The sequence below is a fragment of the Pinus tabuliformis genome, chromosome 9, assembly GCF_031772625.1.
Source record: "Pinus tabuliformis cultivar Carrire ecotype Pingquan chromosome 9, CPIR1, whole genome shotgun sequence".
Classification (NCBI taxonomy): domain Eukaryota; kingdom Viridiplantae; phylum Streptophyta; class Pinopsida; order Pinales; family Pinaceae; genus Pinus; species Pinus tabuliformis.
This window is the reverse complement of record NC_142307.1, coordinates 1,003,617,024-1,003,635,117: the sequence shown is the minus strand read 5'-3', so window position 1 is coordinate 1,003,635,117 and position 18,094 is coordinate 1,003,617,024. Positions and strand designations below refer to the sequence as shown.

At 36.4% G+C, this 18,094-nt stretch overlaps 1 protein-coding gene across 9 annotated transcripts in view; it reads left to right on the top strand.

Annotated features, from left to right (window-relative positions):
* Nucleotides 1-18,094, top strand: part of LOC149152112 (putative ABC1 protein At2g40090) — a 270,264-nt gene that overhangs the window by 113,132 nt on the left and 139,038 nt on the right. For 2 of the 9 annotated variants that reach the window (XM_089439154.1, XM_089439153.1), the window contains exons 2-6: nucleotides 7,023-7,118; nucleotides 7,332-7,432; nucleotides 7,660-7,696; nucleotides 8,245-8,463; nucleotides 8,637-8,748. In XM_089439154.1, the coding sequence (XP_089295280.1) occupies nucleotides 7,023-7,118; nucleotides 7,332-7,432; nucleotides 7,660-7,696; nucleotides 8,245-8,463; nucleotides 8,637-8,748 (565 nt within the window). Of the gene's footprint in view, nucleotides 1-6,718; nucleotides 6,827-7,022; nucleotides 7,119-7,331; nucleotides 7,433-7,659; nucleotides 7,701-8,244; nucleotides 8,464-8,636; nucleotides 8,749-18,094 lie in introns of those variants that run through there. The other 7 variants (XM_089439158.1, XM_089439159.1, XM_089439156.1 and 4 more) reach the window with 4 other exon arrangements.

The following is an 18,094-nucleotide window of genomic DNA, read 5'->3' as shown; positions in this document are numbered from 1 at the left end:
ATGAAAAACCGGGAAAACATAAGAAGTTTGACAGTTTGTGGCTGGGACCATACATCATTAGAGATATAGTTAGGCCAAACTCATTCTACTTGAGCAGATTGGATGGCGAACCACTTGATCTACCAGCGAACGGCCAGATGCTCAAGTTGTTCTTCAGAGATGATATCTGATGCCATGGGGCATCTTCTGTATTGTATTTCTATCCCTACTCCTTGTCTTTTCAGCATTTCATTTCTGTTTTTAGGATTAGATTTACTTTTCATGTTATTAGTTAGTCAATAAATGAAGAGCTTTTATCTTTCTTGTGCTTAATGTATATGATGATTTTGGAATGGACGCTACTTATTTTTATCTGTGTTGTATGGATGCAGATTCTGGATTCTCACATTCCTACAGAGCAGCAACGTGTCCCCAAGTAGAGCCAGATGTTGACCACTACTGGTCAACTACCCATCTGGTACACCCCTTTTTCTTGGCAGAAAGGGGTAGCACCTGATCAACATGTCTGTACCATCCTGCAGTCATCAACAACTTGATCATTTTAATTGTAAACCCAGTCTGCATGTATGAATTGTAAATAATCTTAGCAGATATGAGTCGTGTATGTAAATTGCCTGGGTGGACCTAACTTTCTAATGATAATCTACGTCCCGGAAGGTTTTTCGTCTCACCGATCCATGATCGGCAGAGTTTTCCTTCAGCCTGACCCCAAAGCCGGGATTGATTTTGTCATTCGAATTTTAGGAGAATCCTAGTGTGTTAATCTGCTAGATTATAGTTGTGTCGCAGAACTGGGTGGTTATTGAGGGTCTATGATAAAGGGGTTTTCCCCCTTAAGATGTAAATTGTAAAAGTCATGATGTAAAGTGTTTTGAGGGTTGGAAAATGTTGTAAATCCCCTCATGAGTCCTAAGTCCTAGGGAATTTTTTCCAAAGGCTAAGTTCGAGGATCCATTTAGAAAATGAATTAAAAATTAAAAAAATAAGAAAATAAAAAAATAAATAACTGAAAGATAAAAAATAAAAAATAATAATAACAAAATAAAATAAAAAATAAAAATAATAAAAAATTATAAAATAAAGCAAAAACCCTAAAATAATAAAATAATAATATTTTGAGTGAATGCATGTAAAATATCTTTTTTTTTAATAAATCGATGGATGAGATTAAGAGATGTCTTGATTCTCATCAACGGTCGAGATCATTTCGACATAGATCACTCGAACTAGCCGTTGGGATCATTTCCTTTAAATAGGGTGCTAGGGGTCATTTCAGATCATTCGATCTGTGAGTCTTGTACTGAAGAAGCTCTCTTTGTAAACTGTTTCTGGTTAATAAAAGAAGACTTTGGGGTTCAAATCTTGTTGGTGTTACTCTCTGGAAGTGCTGTGAGATGTTTAATTTTCTGCATATTCTATTTTTCAGCCATTAATAACAACTAATTTTTTTTTTAGAGTATTGTGAGCACAGGTATCTTGTTCACTTGCTAGGTTTTGAGTGGTGTTAGGGTTTCTGAAGTAATGGCAGGTATCTCCATTACTTTCTGAGATCTAGCAGCATTTTTGCCCTCTTTACTGATGGTTGTTTTGAGCTGTGCAGAAAACTCTTGCTGAAGAAGATTGGTGGGTGTTTGGGGAAGTTCTAGGCTGAACCAACCAACTCCCACAAGCTTTTCCTTGCAGAGCCCAGCTAATTTTGCCCTGGGTTAATCAGTTAAATTTACTTTTCTGTTTTGCATAAGAGACTTTCTCAAGCCTTTTACAGTAAATTTGAAAGTTTTTTTTTTTGATAATCTGAAAATATTGTTGTTGCTATTGTTAAATTTGGTTGTTCTAGAGCTGCAAATTTTTGTGATTCTAGGTTAATTTTGAAGGGTTTTACTTTAAGGTTTTGCATATATCTGTCGGGCTCTTGTTTTCTGTTTTGGAGGGTTATCATTGCACTGTCTAGGGTTTTGCAGTCTCACGCACTTCTGATCTGAGGCTGTAAAACATGTGCTAAAGTTGTGCTGGGCATCATTTCATGCATCAGTGCATTAGCTGGATAAAGGAGAACGCATTCAATCCATCTGTCTATCACTATACTCAGCAAACCAGAGGTGGGCATTATTGCGTGGAATCTTCGGGCTAACCAAGAAATATCTGAAAAACATCATAGGCTTTCAAAGAACCACGCTGCTGCTACAACCAAGAAACTTGTTCATAAAAGCCTCCGCCATTTGATATCAGACTTCTCAGTCCCAACGACAAATAAGGATTTTAATTCCAAATTTTTTGAGGATCATCATAGATTCAGGATACGCCTGGGTTTTTTACTGAGAAGTTAAGCTCCTGAATGGGATCTGCGTGAGAGATCACGCCACCTTGCTATCTGCCGCCGTCCATTTGCACAGTTCATAGATCGCATTACCTACAGAAGGAATACTCGGAAGATCTCAGGGCGTCAGTTGACAACGAATCCATATATTCACACGCAGAGAATAGAGTCTCTAAAACGATACGCGTGAGGTATCCACACTGCCACAAGAGGTCCTTTCAAAATGACGGTGCAAGAAAATGCGTCACTGTATTTGGCATGAAATGCTTTCGAAGAATCCAGTCGTGAGTATTTCGTTTGGAGGCATCGGGTTAATCAGGTAACGTGAGCTATCCGCCCTATTCAAAATTTGAGCCGGGTAATTTCTGCATATCAGCGTTTTTCAGTAAATCTTAAAATCGATTTACATTGCCGCCGTTATCTATGCATTTGTGCGTTAATCCTGTTCACGCATTTGGTCATCGTCCCTTTGAGAAGGTTATGCTCTTGTCTTTTACACACCCTCGTTCACGCCATTGAATCACCCTGCTACGCCATCATTCGTGAAGGTTTTCTCGGCCTGTGAGGAAGCACATTTTCCTTTTAGAGTTTATGCGTAGGTAAAGCTTCTCTGTTCGGGTTTTACGTTTCATGCTTTAGTTAGGATATAATTTTTTGATTAGAATTATATGCGATTTTGTCAGAATAAAAAAAAAAAAAAAAAAAAAAAAAAAAAAAAAAAAAAAAAAAAAAAAATTTGATATCGTAATATATTTTGATTTATATGAGGTTTTCATTTGTTTTATTTATTTTCTTTAGACTAAGTAAGATTTTATTTTAGGCTTTGTTTATTTTAGGTTTTAATTTAATTTAGGTAGTCTAAATTTCTTTTAATTTAGATTTTCCATTTTGTTTTATTTTTAATAGATTTTAAATTTAGATTTTAGTTTGTTTTAGTTTAATTTTTAATTAATCTTTGATTTTGTTTTAAATTTATAAAAAATAATAATAATAATTTTGGAAAATTTTCTCTTTTGCCAGATCCAGTTATTTTTAGGAAATTATCATGCTGAGATTCAAATTTATTGATGCGGAATGAATGTTTATCTGTACATGAATGATCATCTTAATGATTAGCTGCATTAGTATCTGGTTAACGATTCATGATTTATAATTGCGTTATTATTTCCTTAATTGCTGGATATCGTTATTGAGAGTTGGTCATTGCAGGAACTTTGTGGTTTTACTGGATATTTAAGCACTGTTCTAGTTATTTGATGATAAATGATTGTTGTTCATGGTTTATATTCTTACATTATCTCGCAGGTAATCGTTTAAACATCAATCTCATAAGGCACTGGTCATTTAACTTCACAAAGTCATTATCGTGTCTCGTGTCTCGCAGCCCAACTGTTTGGCAGTTGGTCTTCATCATCTCATAGGGTCTACCCCCCTTAGCCGCGGGAGACAGGCTTAAACGGAGGGATCGGGGATCGGGGTGACAGCCCTCGATTTGAGCGTTGTCGTGTCAATCTACGCGACAACAGAGTCAAAACAATCATTTGTCACCTCCTCACCAAGTCGGTCCTACCTTGATGAAGTAAGCCCAGATTGGGGCTATTCGACCATGTGGAAGCAGTAAAATAGAAGAAGAGCTCAACCTATTTGGCAACCTTCATCAACAAGTTCGATCTGTTGTAGAAATAGAAGAAAAAGAGTGCAAAGTCAAGGAGAAGGAAGGACAAATCAAAGGAAGAACAAAATTGAAGTTTTTGGGCACATCTTTCTCACATGTGCAAGTTTTTCTAGGGTTTCTGGGCAAGTTGCAGGGGCCAAAATTTCTGCAGTAATTGCAAGCCTGAAATTCTGAGTTGAAGGGGTCTGAAATTCTAGATTGAAGTAATTTTGAAGGAGTTGACTATTGTTGACTAAAGCAGGATTTGTCTACTTGGAAGGAGGGCTGACTTGGTGATTGAAGGAAGTCTTTTCCTTGGTCAAAAGGTCTTGGATTGTCTCACTTTGACTTGATTTTATTATTGAAGAAGAGTTGACTGGGTTTTTCCCTTGAAGAGGGATTTTGCCCTAGTTAAGTGCTTACATCTTGTGTCTTTTGTTCTTGTGATTTTCATGCATTTTTGATTTGGTAATTGCTTGATGAAAGATAACATAATAAAGAAGTAAAAGAAGCCAACACATATCACAAGTAATCATCAAGAAAAAAAGGAGTCAAACCCTAATAACTACATGCATTGATTTCTCAACAAGATCTGCCCTTAAGATTTGAATGCTTTCCCTCCTTGGGTTGGACGACTCTTCCTCAAGTGATAAGTGCCCAAACCCTAGGCATCCATGCTAGGTGAGGGCTTAAACCCTCTAGTTTCGAATTTTCCTTATGACCCTTGAGCCTTGGCACCTGCAATTTATATAAATAGAGCCAATCCCAAGATCTAGAAGAAATTTGAAAATAAAACCACAAAAAATTATTTACAAAATGAAAAATAAAATACAAGGGTTAGTTGGAAATATTCACAAATTATTTACAATATTTACAAATAAGATTCAATCTCTAATTAGCAAATAAATTTTTGTAGTATAAGTAGATTTTGAAAATAAGTCAGATAAATATTTTATTTTAGTATACTGGCCAAACTCCCTGCAAAATAAATTGTTAGATCAAGCCAAGAAGCCAAACAAGGTGTGGTCACCTCAAAGGCTATGTACTTGGGGGTTGCCCAAGGGCTGAATCACCTGATGATCTCTGTACACTTTGATAGATAAATTGTTAGCTTCAAAAGAGGTTTAGATAGATATTCAAAACCCTCGAGATCAAGAGATACTTGCTAAATCGAGTGGGCTGAAAATGTTTCTCTAGAACCCAACACCTAAAGCAAGATACGTATGCTAATAAATGATCCAACTCCTGGCTATTGAAACAACAATATTCAATATTACACAATTAGAGCATTAAGAATATTCAGCACATACCGTAAAGCATTGAGAGAGAGATACCTTGAATAGAAACCCCAAAGACTTATGGTTTATTATCAAAAGAAATCCAGCAAAGCTTAGCTCGGTACATCACAAGATGAAGTTATGATGAGGAGCTAGAAAGCTTCCTTATATAGAAAGTGAGAGGGATAAATCCCTCCAAGTGGAAAATAACAGCTAGTAGCTTGATCCTCGTCCAAAAATTTTGAACTCTTGATAAGCTAGCACAAATCTCCAAAGAATTTGATTTTCCTTGTTTACTGGGCTGGAGGGATCAAACTTTGACTGCTGGTCTGTCATTTACATCTTGAGAATCTAATTGGTTGTGCTTGATAATCATACTTGTCACATAATTTTAATTCAAGTTGCTAGGACATTCAGTATTATCTCCTGAACTTGTTGGTTTCCAATGGGTTCCTCATCATTCCCTCTATAGGGACTACCCCTGTTACCCTGCATTTAGGAGATAGCTTAAATGGAGAGGGTAGGGATTAGAGTGACAACCCCCGCCTTGAGTGTTGTCTCATTGGGTGTACAATTCGGGTGACAACAGGACCCTTTTCTCTAAGTACATAGCCAAAATGTCCATCAAAAGCAGTTGTATATTGCGTTAATACAGTGTCTACAGGAGCCTTAAAGTTTTTTGGTATATCTTTGATCAAGTTATCAAATCTCTGATTGATTCAGAGACCTTTTCATTTTCTTCTTTTTTCATTTCATGAAACCGAGCCATCAAATGTCTTCCATCTTTCTTAGTTGACCATCTCTTATTGAAAGCCTCATGAAATTGATCCCAATCCTTGATCCCTCCATCAGACAAGTCTTGCACCATGATTTAGTGCTTTCTTTAAAGGGTAGAGCAAAGAGTTTCGTGACAATATCTTCTTGAGCTGCATCCCCTGCTGGATTTTGATGTTTTAGAAACAATCATTAAAGCTGACCATGCTGAAAGCAGTTTCTGCATTTAAACAGAATGTTCTTGTAATCCAAGGGATGCTTCCAGGTGTAGCTTAGAATCTGAAGCTTGATTGAGGCAGGTAGTGGCTTGTACATGCCCATGTTTATAGCGACACTTACAAAATTTAAGTTAGTACACTCTGCAGGTACTTTCTAGGGTAGCACGAAAGATTCTAAAGCATTCCCATTCTATTCAAAGACTAAATCATGCAAAACCACTAAAGGTGGAGATGGAAGTCTCATCCAAACCAAATCTGAGGAGAGTGTATCTTCAAAGGCATCAAACCCAGCTATCCAGGGCTTCATGAATAAGCCTACTCTTCCCATCAGTTAGAGACTTCCTTCAAGGACTGTATCTGTCTCTTTAGGTTTCAAGAAAAATACCACCAAATAGCTTCCTGGTAAAAGCTTTATAGCCACGCCCTTTTGAGTCTCCCAATTTGCCTTCAACTATTTGGCTATGGTTTTGGCTGTCAGGAATATATACTGGTTATGAGAGCATCTATGCTGAACAAGTGTCCTGTATCTTCGTATGCACAAGTGTGTGATGTGTTTATGAAAGAACTAGGCAAGCTTCCTCATGAAGTATGATTTGAACCTACTCTTTTGTTTACAACTTTAAAGTTTACATTACAGTGCTGAAAATGACTTTTCCATAATGTTAGAAATGGTATGTGCAGAACTTATAAAGTTGTTGAAACATATCTTCTGGATCTGTCGAGTGAAAATATGTTGATTGTCTTGAACACTTAATCATGGTATATCATTCTTTTTAATGAAGGTGTTCTTGGAGTTTGACCGGGTTCCTTTGGCAAGTGGTTCACTTGCTCAAGTGCATGCTGCTCGCACCCATGATGGCAGGAAAGTTGCCGTCAAGGTAAATTTATATGCAGAGAGTCTCAATCTGACTAAAAATTTGAGCCTGAACTCAGCTCGACTTTATACCATTTTATGTGCTCCTGTCATTATTTTTTACGCTGAAATGCCCCCGGTATCATAGTTTTTGTCTTTCTGCCTTAGTCTCGGGTTTCATATCAGTGCTGTGGTACATGCTGAAATATTTTCCTGGTTCAATGATATTGGGGTATAGGTTCAGCATACACATTTGACTGACACAGCGGCTGTGGATACCGCCACTGTAGAGTTGGTTGTCAATAGTTTGCACTGGACTTTTCCTGCATTTGATTATAGGTAGTTGCCACTCGAAGGTTATCTGCTGTTTTGGTGGTATTTTATTGTTAAGACATAAATTAAAACGTCAGACAAGTGAAGAAAAGTTTGATTTTCTTTCACTAATTGAATTGTATTAGGTGTAGTTTTTGGAATCTGTAGTCATTAGATAATAGCATAATTCATGCATGCATGATGTGTGCACCTCCTGACTCTAAAAAGTGGTTGTAATGGATTTTCATCTACAGGTGGTTAATTGATGAAGTGCGTGAGAGTCTTCCAAAGGCAAGTATGCAATTTTTGCATAGCTACATGCTATTTCACCATGAAAATATCTAGATGTTATTTTGCTACAAACATTTCTTTGAAGGTTTACTTGATGTTGAATAGTTTGTTTACTAACGAAAAACACCAGAGAAAGGAGCAATATTCCGTACAATCTCTTTTGTCTGGGAAGACATGGCCATGTTGCTTCACCGATAAAAAACATATTGATATCTGTCCGCCAAAATTTTCGTTGCATGTATGACTTCTAGGTATTGCATTGCTTTAGTTACAATACGAATACAGTTTGTTCTTAGTAGCTAAGATCCCAACCATGATTTTCTTTTAATAATTATTCTTTTACAAAGGTATTGCATTGCTTTAGTTACAATACGAATACAGTTTGTTCTTAGTAGCTAAGATCCCAACCATGATTTTCTTTTAATAATTATTCTTTTACAACTACATTTGAACTCTAATCTGTTTTAAGGTTTATAATGAGGTATATTTAATCCCAAATTGGAATCTCTTTATTATAACATGTTTGATCTGTTTCATTGTGAACCCAGGAGCTAGATTTCCTATACGAGGCAAAGAACAGTGAACAATGTGTTTATAATTTCAAAAGATTATCTCCTTATCTTGCACCTTCTATCTATATTCCCAAAGTTTATTGGAATTTGAGTACATCAAGGTTGTTGATAATGGAGTTTATCGATGGAGTTGGGGTCACTGATGTGGATGCCATCAAGCGACTTGGAATTCGGCCAAGTGATGTTGCAAAACTGGTGAGTACATTGAACATGTGAACTTTTACTTTGATAACAGTGCTATTTTGTGTATTCTGCTTTCTATCAAATGCATAACATGTCTTCTTAGAAAGCAAAATAATACACTGGATTTTATTTTCTATCTATTTACTAGTGTTTGGCTAAAATGGACATCTGGATATATCATGCAGATAAGCCAGGCTTTTGCAGAGATGATCTTCAAACATGGATTTGTGCATTGTGATCCGCATGCCGCAAACATGATGGTTCAGTTTGCACCCTCTGGTAAAACGGGTATCCTAGGTATAGGCTCTTTTCTGGTCTCCCTTTGCATTTCATAGTTGGACTCATTTTCAAATTGGATTCCTCCCTCTCAACCTGAATTCTATTTTTGTTTTTTTGGTAATACTACAGTAAATAGCTGTTACTTATTTGCTTATATCAATTATTATTACAAACCATTGATGTTGAACCTTTCAAGATTAGTCTTCGGCCCTCATAAATTTCAGTTTTGTTTTATGCTTAAAGGTTGAAAGTGAAGAGATATATTCTATGATGGGTTGCTCTCCCTTTTTTGAGGGGAACCAATCCCTTGGGAATCCTGTTTTCTCTTAACTGAATGTAAGGTATTTTGTAATGCCTAGATTTTCACAAACAACTAGACAATCAAATTAAATGTAGAATTACCAATTTAATTGTAGATACATACTTGGATATCCCGTTTGAAGTTGATCTCAGGCTGACGTTGCTCCTGCTACCAAATTGACCAAATCCTCCTTGCCTATCTGGGATCAACCTATCTGATTCCCAGATCCAGAAGACTTCGAAATTGAAGAATTCTGGCGCCCGTGCCCAAAACCCCAAGAACAGTGTTCAAATCCCGATTTCACAGTTAATTCAATCCACAAATTCCCTCTTCCACTATGGCTCTGCCTCTATTATACTCCCTGTTTCCGCAGAAAAATTCCCCCTCCCCCCCCTCCACTCCCCTCCCCTTGTCTTATATTAAACCCCCCCTGCCCCCATACAGTGGCCACCTTATCAAAGTTTTTTTCCTGCGATGAGATAAGGTGATAAGGTTTATTGAAGTATGAGCAGGCATCTGTCACTTGCGTTAATAGTTGACAACAAAGCCCTCCCTTTTGATAACACATATATCACATTTGCCACATGCATTAATGGTTGACAAGAGAGCCATCCGATTTAATAAAACATATATCTTATTATGTTATGTAGTATGTGATATGTTATATAATTTACCAATGTTCCACCAAGTTTTCGGGAAGTGGGGACGGGGAGCGGGGATACGCAGGAGCGACTTGTGCAAAAGCTCCCCACCAATTTTTAGGAAACATGGGAGGACGTCAGGGTCTTTAACACAAGGGACCTGACAAAAATAGTAAAATAAAAATACTATTGTGATGTTGTTTGAGATATAAGCAGGAAATAAGCGATGTTTGTCTCAGACTTTTTTATTTCCTCTTGGTGAATGCGGAGATGGGATGAGTAGTCCAGATGCCATAGGGCTTGATGGATCAAATCAAATGCTTTTTCCTGTTGTGGATTTTTCATCTTTGGGCGATTTTAGTGAGCAACCAATATCAGTCAAGGAAGATGTTGCTGGCCACAAAGAGGCACAGAAAGATTCCAGATCATCACAAGCAGGCAGTCAGTCTTCGGGTCCTTCAAGTGGAGAAGTTGACTTGCTTCCAAAAGCTGAAGCTATGTTGATGTTTGCTCCAAAGTATACGCCAGTTGAGGCTCCTAGGAGTGAACTTAGTTCATCTGTTTTCAAAAGTCCATATATTCCTGCATCTAGAAAAATTCCACCTGTGGTATCAAGTATTAATGCATGTCTACAGTGCTACACCAACACCTTCTCCTTACCTTTAAATCTTTGATAAAAATTCTGAATATTCTTGTAAAGAAAATGACAATTGTAAAGGGAAGGATGATTACATGCACGTGCAGTTAGAAAAGCAATTGTATGGGAAGCCATTAAAATTATTAAAATTTGACTTTATTAAAATTATTTGACCTTGATTTTTTGGGAAACAAAGGAAACATTTCCTTTTTTGGGAGGAAACGACCCCCTTTGGAGTTTCCATGCATATCATGTTTTTGGGAGCGTCGGGAAACAACCCCTAGATGACCCAACGTCCCCAGAGCGCAAGGGAGCGAGGAACCATGATTCCCAAGTGAGGGGACGCGTCCTCATGGAAAACTGTAATTTATTGAGGTGTTTGTTTATTACATACTTTGGAATTTGAATAATTTAATAAGTATAAATTTATTTATATTTCTTTGTTAATTTGATTATAAATATGGATGTATAATATTTTTTATAGATATAAATTTATTTTATATTACTTTATTAATTTAATTATAAATATGAATTTATAGTATTTGTTTATAATTATAATTTTATGAATATTTCTTTATTCATTTACTCATAAATATAAACTTAATTCTTTTCTTATGAATTAGGTATTCAATTAGTATGCATATTAGTGCAGTGCATGCAACGCATGCATATGTAACTATCATATGCATGCCTCGTATGTATGTGAATATTCCCATTCTGCATGTAATTCGAGATGTGTCATTACATACACCCCTCCTTCAGAAAACTTCGTCCCAAAGTTAAGGTTTATAGGGTGTATTAATAATTGCTATAGCGACTATATAATCATGTAATACATTTGAATATTCCCATTTTTCATGTAATTTGAGATGGGTTGTTACATATTTGTTGATCTTCCTGCACTTCATATATTACATGACAAGCAAATTCATCAAAACAACTTATAAGATTGAAAATTTGACGTTTGTCCTAAAAAATTTGTTATGATCCAATATTATCTAGAGTTGTAGGTCGGGGAATTACCTGTATTACATACTTGGTGTGTGGTATTGGCATAGTTTTAAAAATTGAAACTAGATTTTGAATTGACCACCTATCTAACAGGGATTTGAACCAGAATTGGATCAAATCGGATTCAACAAACCAGAAATGAAAAAAATACAGAAAGTGATTAATTTTTAATGAAAAAATATTTTTAAGATTTCAAACCATGATTCCAAACCATTAGAGGAAAAATATGCAAAGTTTTTTCATCTATATGCCATCTAAGGGTGAATATATCGAAATGGCATAGAGTGCAATACATATCAACAAAAAAATACATAATCAATGAAGCTCTAAGTGGCCTTTAGAGTCAAAAAACAATGCTACAAGTTATTGGGCCAATGGCTTGTTGTCGCTCAAATTGTACAGGCATGGTGCAACAACGACTCAGGGCGGGGGTTATCACTCTGATCCTTGCCCTCTCCATTCTAGCCGTCTCCCAACAACAGGCTATGGGGGGTAGACCTTATGGAATATGAAAATGCGAGATTTGTTGGCAACCAACAAACTCGGGAGGCACAATTGAATGGCCTAGCCACTTGGTTGATTTTAGCAAGTTAATAGATTAGATTGGATTATTTTAGTGAAACCAGTGCCTTATGGAGTCAACTACTTGCTTTATATCGATTAAATACCAAATGTCCGGATGAATAATTATTGTTTAAGAGATACTTAGCTAGCTTATATGAAGTGCAAGTCCTACAATCTAAGTGAGGTGCAAAGTCTTGGTTTATTTTAGTTAAATGCCTAGCTAGTTGAATCCCTTGATCCTTACTTGTTTTGAGGCTAGTCTCTAAAGTAAGTTGTAGAGAGAAGTCAAGGCAAAGCAAGCGATGGCTTGGTTAAGTTACCTCTCCTTGAAATCTAACTACCCGGTGCCTTCCGCTCTGTAGAGACTATGGCTCTGATGACTGCAAGGTCATCGTGCTAACCACTAGAGAGGGTCTATCCTTAGCAAGCTACAAGAATAAGGGTGGCCCTATCTTTCTATCAACCAAGCTTATGCTTGGAGATTAATTAATTAATGCAAGGCCATTCCTAAAATGCAAATGCAAGGTGATTGAATGCTTCTTAGGGTGAGATTATTTAATGTTCTTCAAGTACTTAATTTCAAATGCTCCTTAGATATGACAAAAGAGTAGTTAAATGACAAATGAAGGATAATCTCAACCACAAGATGGAGTGCTCGAATTCAATAGTGCCCAAGAAATATATTCAATGTAACCAAGAGATAATTGCTCAAGCGATAGATGGAAAACAAGATTAATGCTCCTTAAAATTATAACAATTCACCAATATGCCAAAGATAAATTATCATCCTAGATATCCAATTTAACCATGAACAATAAACCCAATGACAATAATGGCTATAAGAAAGATTGGAGCACTTATCGACGATATTACTTAGAACAATTAGACAAGGTTCTTTAGGGACAATGCAAGGATGAAAAGGATACCTATAAACAATTGCTCAAGAGATTTGATAATTCAGATGATTTATGTTCTTTATACACAACTAGCAATTTTCAAAGGATACGACAACAAATTATCACAATACCAATCTCACACTGAAAAATTAGATCTCCCATGCTAATGTGAAAGAACAAAATATGCTCAAGTCAAGGTTCCTTTTGATGACCAAATTAGATGACACCAATTTAACAAGATATTCAATTCTTGGGATTACTCAGATTATTCAAGATGGAACTCAAGTGCTTTTAAGAGTGAATTACACAATTGCAAGATTATGGTTAGATTTATGAAGCTCACAAGAGACAATATGTTAGATCTCTTATTAGGAAGCAATGTAACATTTAATCAATTATCAATCTCTTTAAACAATCCAATTTTTGTCAATGTAAACAATCCTTTCCACAATGTGGTATGCTTACCAATAGAGCATTAACAAATATCAAGCACCTTTATGCAATTTCTGCTCAAATTTTATGACAACAGTAAACAAAGAGGCCAAATTATATCCAATACTCATCTCTTTAAATGAGAGCACTTCAAAATGAAAATGCAAACAGTGAGAAATGTTTATGAATGCAAGAAAGAAATGCATGCAAATGAGGCAGCCAGGGAAAAGGTAGAAGGCAGCCTTCTTAAACTACTTTGCCAACACAAGATTGTAGATAATGAAAAAAGATAAATGCTTTAGATACTACTGTTATGATCAGACTTTGTGATGCCTTCCAGACAATGTGACACTCATAAAAAAATTATGAAATATGCTGAACAATGATTACCCAATTGATGCAATGACTTGTTAATATATTTAGGTGACTTATTAGTTAGTTTGATGCCATTTTCATTTGTTTTATACCACTGTAACCAAAATGATCAGAGGCTGCTAGTAAAACAGTGATGGGATTGAGGGTTTGAGGAAGCAAACCAGTGGGCCTTTAGGTCTTGAGAATGGGTAGTTTACTTGCCCAAAATTATTCCAATGAGTTGTTCCCCTGCAACAACAATTGTTAGCTCAAAAATCTCTGCAACCACCAAGAATTAGTGACAAAAGAAACTCAGTGATAAACCAAATGATGACTGAAAAGAGGCAAAGAGGGCTAGAATAGGGCAACAATGAGGGCTTCGAGGCCAACGCTAGGCCAAGGGGGGGCAGCAGCTAAGGGAGGAGGCCTAATAGGCCTGCGGCAACAAGGAAGAAGGCCAGGATGGGTTGCGGCACCTAGGGCAGGCCTCCAAGAGGCTGCCTCTAGGGAAAAAAAGGTCTTTAGGCCTGTGGCATGGGTGAGGAAGGCTACTGAGAGGGAGCAGAGGAGGAAGAGGGTAAGTGGAGGGGAGATAAGGTCTTAGAAAGGCCTGCGGCCAAGGGCAGCAGCCCTTAAGGGCTGACGGCAAGGGGAATGAGGGCCACACTAAGGGTTAGGAGGCCAATCTAGGCTTGTGACTCACCAAGTAAGCGAAATGAGGCTATGACTAGGGCTAGAAGGGCCAACGTTGGGCCTTGAGGGCCTTAAATTTTTTTTAAACCCCTACAAAATCAAATTTTTAATTCAGATCTTCAAAATTTGCCACAAAGTGCCACAAATACTCCTTTGAGGGCTAGCATCTTCCTTCTTTTGCTCGAGCATTGATCTTGAAGGTTAGCCGGAGGCCAGATCTTGCCTTCCTAGGCCTAGATCTACCTAAAAAAGCCAATGATTTCCTCCAAAGGGCCAAACATCTCACTTGGGTGAGAGAACCCCTCACGAGGTTTGAATTTTGCTTGAGAATTCACTTACACAATTTGAAATAAAATTTCCCAAGATCCCAATATATACAAAATTGAAAAATACCCAAAAAAACACCACTTGTTGCAAAACAAGGGTTAGAAATAATTTACAAAACTATTTTACAAAAAATATTTACACATATACAATGCTTGAAAATTTTAATTTTTGAGAAATGGATCTTGAACGACAATGGTGGATAAACGTGTTCTTTGAAAAACTGGAATATTGGCCACAAACCCTTCTGTAAAGTTAGAGTACCATATAAAAATTCCTAGAGCCCAAACATAGTCGACTCTTTCCCAAAGTCTGTAAACTTGGAGCCCAAGGGCCAGTGTACCTGCATATCTCTATAAATTTTTCTCAAATCAAATCGTTAGATCATATAGTGAATCAGATCACCTAAGATAAAAAAAAATTCTTACCAATAGAATGTCTTATCACCGACAAATGAAATAATGAATCATATAACAATTCCACACAATATAGGATTAGCACATAACTAGCACGTACCATAGATCAATGGAACAAGAACACTATGAACTGTACCCCAAAGTCTTTCTATTATGATATTAAAACGTTTCCAGCAGAGAAATGGCTGAACACCAACATTACAAATTTACATCATCTAGAAAATAGCCCAAGTTCATAATGACTTGACAAGCAAAATGTCTTCTATTTATAGAGAAATCCTCCAGAGTGGAAAATAATGGCTAGTTGGCTTGATCCCCGTCAAAATAATTTCGACTGTTGATAATAATTTGATCATCTTTTAATCTTTTCCGTCGAAAATCTATTATGAGGAAAATTTCTAATTTCACTTAAAACCCATATTTTATTAATCCAAAAATTAATATTTTGGATTAATTTCCTCAAATTTGACTTTTACTTAACCACCAAGGTCCAAGGGCTTAATCTTTCTTAAAATATCCAATTTTCCTTGATGGGTGTCCTTCAAAATTTGACTTTTCTTCGACCCATGATTTTTTTTAATTATTTCCACTTGGAGAAATTTTAATTTCTCTATAAATATTTTTGATTCTAAATTAATTATTTTTTTTGGCTTAGGATTTAATTCTAATTTAGCCAAAAAAATTAATTAATTGACACAAGAGGGGATTAATATTTTTTCCACCGTCAAATACTTTAGCCATGGTGTCTAAATATGAGGGACCATGCACTAAAATAATTTTTACATAACAAATAATTCAACACTCAAAGGGGGAATACAAATTTGTTAGACCCTTAAAATAATTACCCAATCCTGCGTTCACAATGTGATCTATTATAAACCAAGTGATCTATAATAAAATAATTTAGCCAAATAATTTAAATTATTCCCAAACCACTTTTACAAAGACTTGATATAACACTAGGACTCAGCTAAGACCTTGTCAATGAATTTCACCCTTGCTTTGGCGTTTAAGTTGGAGAAAAAACTCTGCCAATTATTCGTGTTTAGAAACACACATAATTTGATGAGGTTAAAAAATCTCTTAGGATGGAATTCATCGCCAATATCAAAGGCTTACCTAGGTGTTACAAAATTAAACGATCATACTAGCATCATTTACATCACAAATTGTAGAATTTGGGTTTACAATGATATAACAATTGGATGGCTGACGATTCGGATCCTTGAAAAAATTGTGTACACAACTTCTTTGGACTTGTGACAAAATGGGTACAACATCTGGCTCCATATGGGGACATGTTGCTTCATTGAAGTAACGTGAGAATCCAAAATCCTGCATCCAAGAAAACAAGATATATAAGGTAGATATCCGCTCATAATCAATATCATCACTCATATATAGATCTAGAAAACATCTATCCTAACATATGAAAAGACAGAGAAATTTAAATACATGAAATAGAACACTAACTGCTGACAGAAATGAAATCCTAACTAAGAGAATAAGGTTAGAGATACTATACAAAGGATGCCCAGTGGCATCAGATGTCATCCTTGTGGCACAATCTGGAACACCTGTTTGCTTGTTGGTGGATCCATAGGTTATTTGTCAGATGTCCCTTGCTGAATATTGACCCTCTTTGGCTAATGTGAACTTTCATCACTGTCCTGCACATCTTTGTAAATTTCAAGCTGTCTCCTTTTCTTGTTCGGAAAATGAGATGAAGAAAAATGATATAGAGGCCAGAAGAATTTGGTCACAACTGCATTATGCTTTGAAGGATGACCCTGTGGCTCAATCTCGAGATCATTATCTAGCCTCCTTGGATTTTCAACATGGTATCTTCTTTCAAATTCCTTGTATAACCTGACCATACCACCTGTTGCTGCAGGAACAATAGCATATGATAAGTCCATCTGAATACATCCACCTAAGTCAGCGATAAACTTTCTTGATAGAATCATTCCTCATACATCTGGTACATCAATAATTGCTATGTCCATGGTGATGATCTTGTATGGATAGTTAGCCAAGGAAACTTGTAAGTCTTTAACTACACCAAGGAGTTCAATTTTCTTTGAATCCATTGAGCAAATGTTGTGATAAGGCCTAGAAATCCTCAAATTCAATTGATCCATAACTTTTGTAGTCATGACATTGGTTGATGCACGAGAATCCGACATATAGTTATGAAGCAATTGATTATTAACCTCTAACATAAGAAAGAAAGGTTGATTATACTCATTAGTCATGTAACAATTTAGATCCTTTAACTTAATCTCTTCGTCCTTTGGATGTGTATCAATCTTATCTAGTTGAGCCATACCTAAAGCTTTGAAAAATGCCGCCATTTCAGATCGAATCTTTAGAGGTTCAAGCACTGGGACAAACATCTTAATATTATTAATCCATGCAACCCAATCGATTTTCAATCTTGATTTATATTTCTCGGATGCAACCTGTCTATTTTGACTTGGCTCCTTACCCTTCCTTTGATATGTGTTGACCTCTACTGAAAACTTCCCATGCAGTACACCCTCTTTCTTGGCAGAAAGGGGTAGCACCTGAACGACGTGTCCATGCCAGCCTACAGTCATCAGCAGCTTGATCATTTCAATTGTAAACCCAGTCTGCATGTATGAATTGTAAATAATCTAAGTAGATCAGAGTCATGTATGTAAAATTGCCTAGGTGGACCTAACTTTCTATGATAATCTATGTCCCGGAAGGTTTTTCGTCTCACCGATCCATGGATCGGCAGAGTTTTCCTTCAAACCTGACCCCAAAGCCGGGATGGATTTTGTCATTAGAACTTTAGGAGAATCCTAGTGCGTTAATATGCTAGATTATAGTTGTGTCGCAGAACTGGGTGATTTATGAGGGGTCTGTGTTAAGTGGGCTTGTCCCCTTGAGATGTAAGTTGTAAAAGTCATGATGTAATGTGTCTTGAGGGTCGAAAAATGTTTTAAATCCCCTCGTGAGTCCTAAGTCCTAGGTCCTGGGTGATGTTTCCAAAGGTTTAGTTCGATGATCCATTTAAAAAATGAAATAAAATAATAAAATAAATAAAAAATTTTAAATTTAAAAAAATG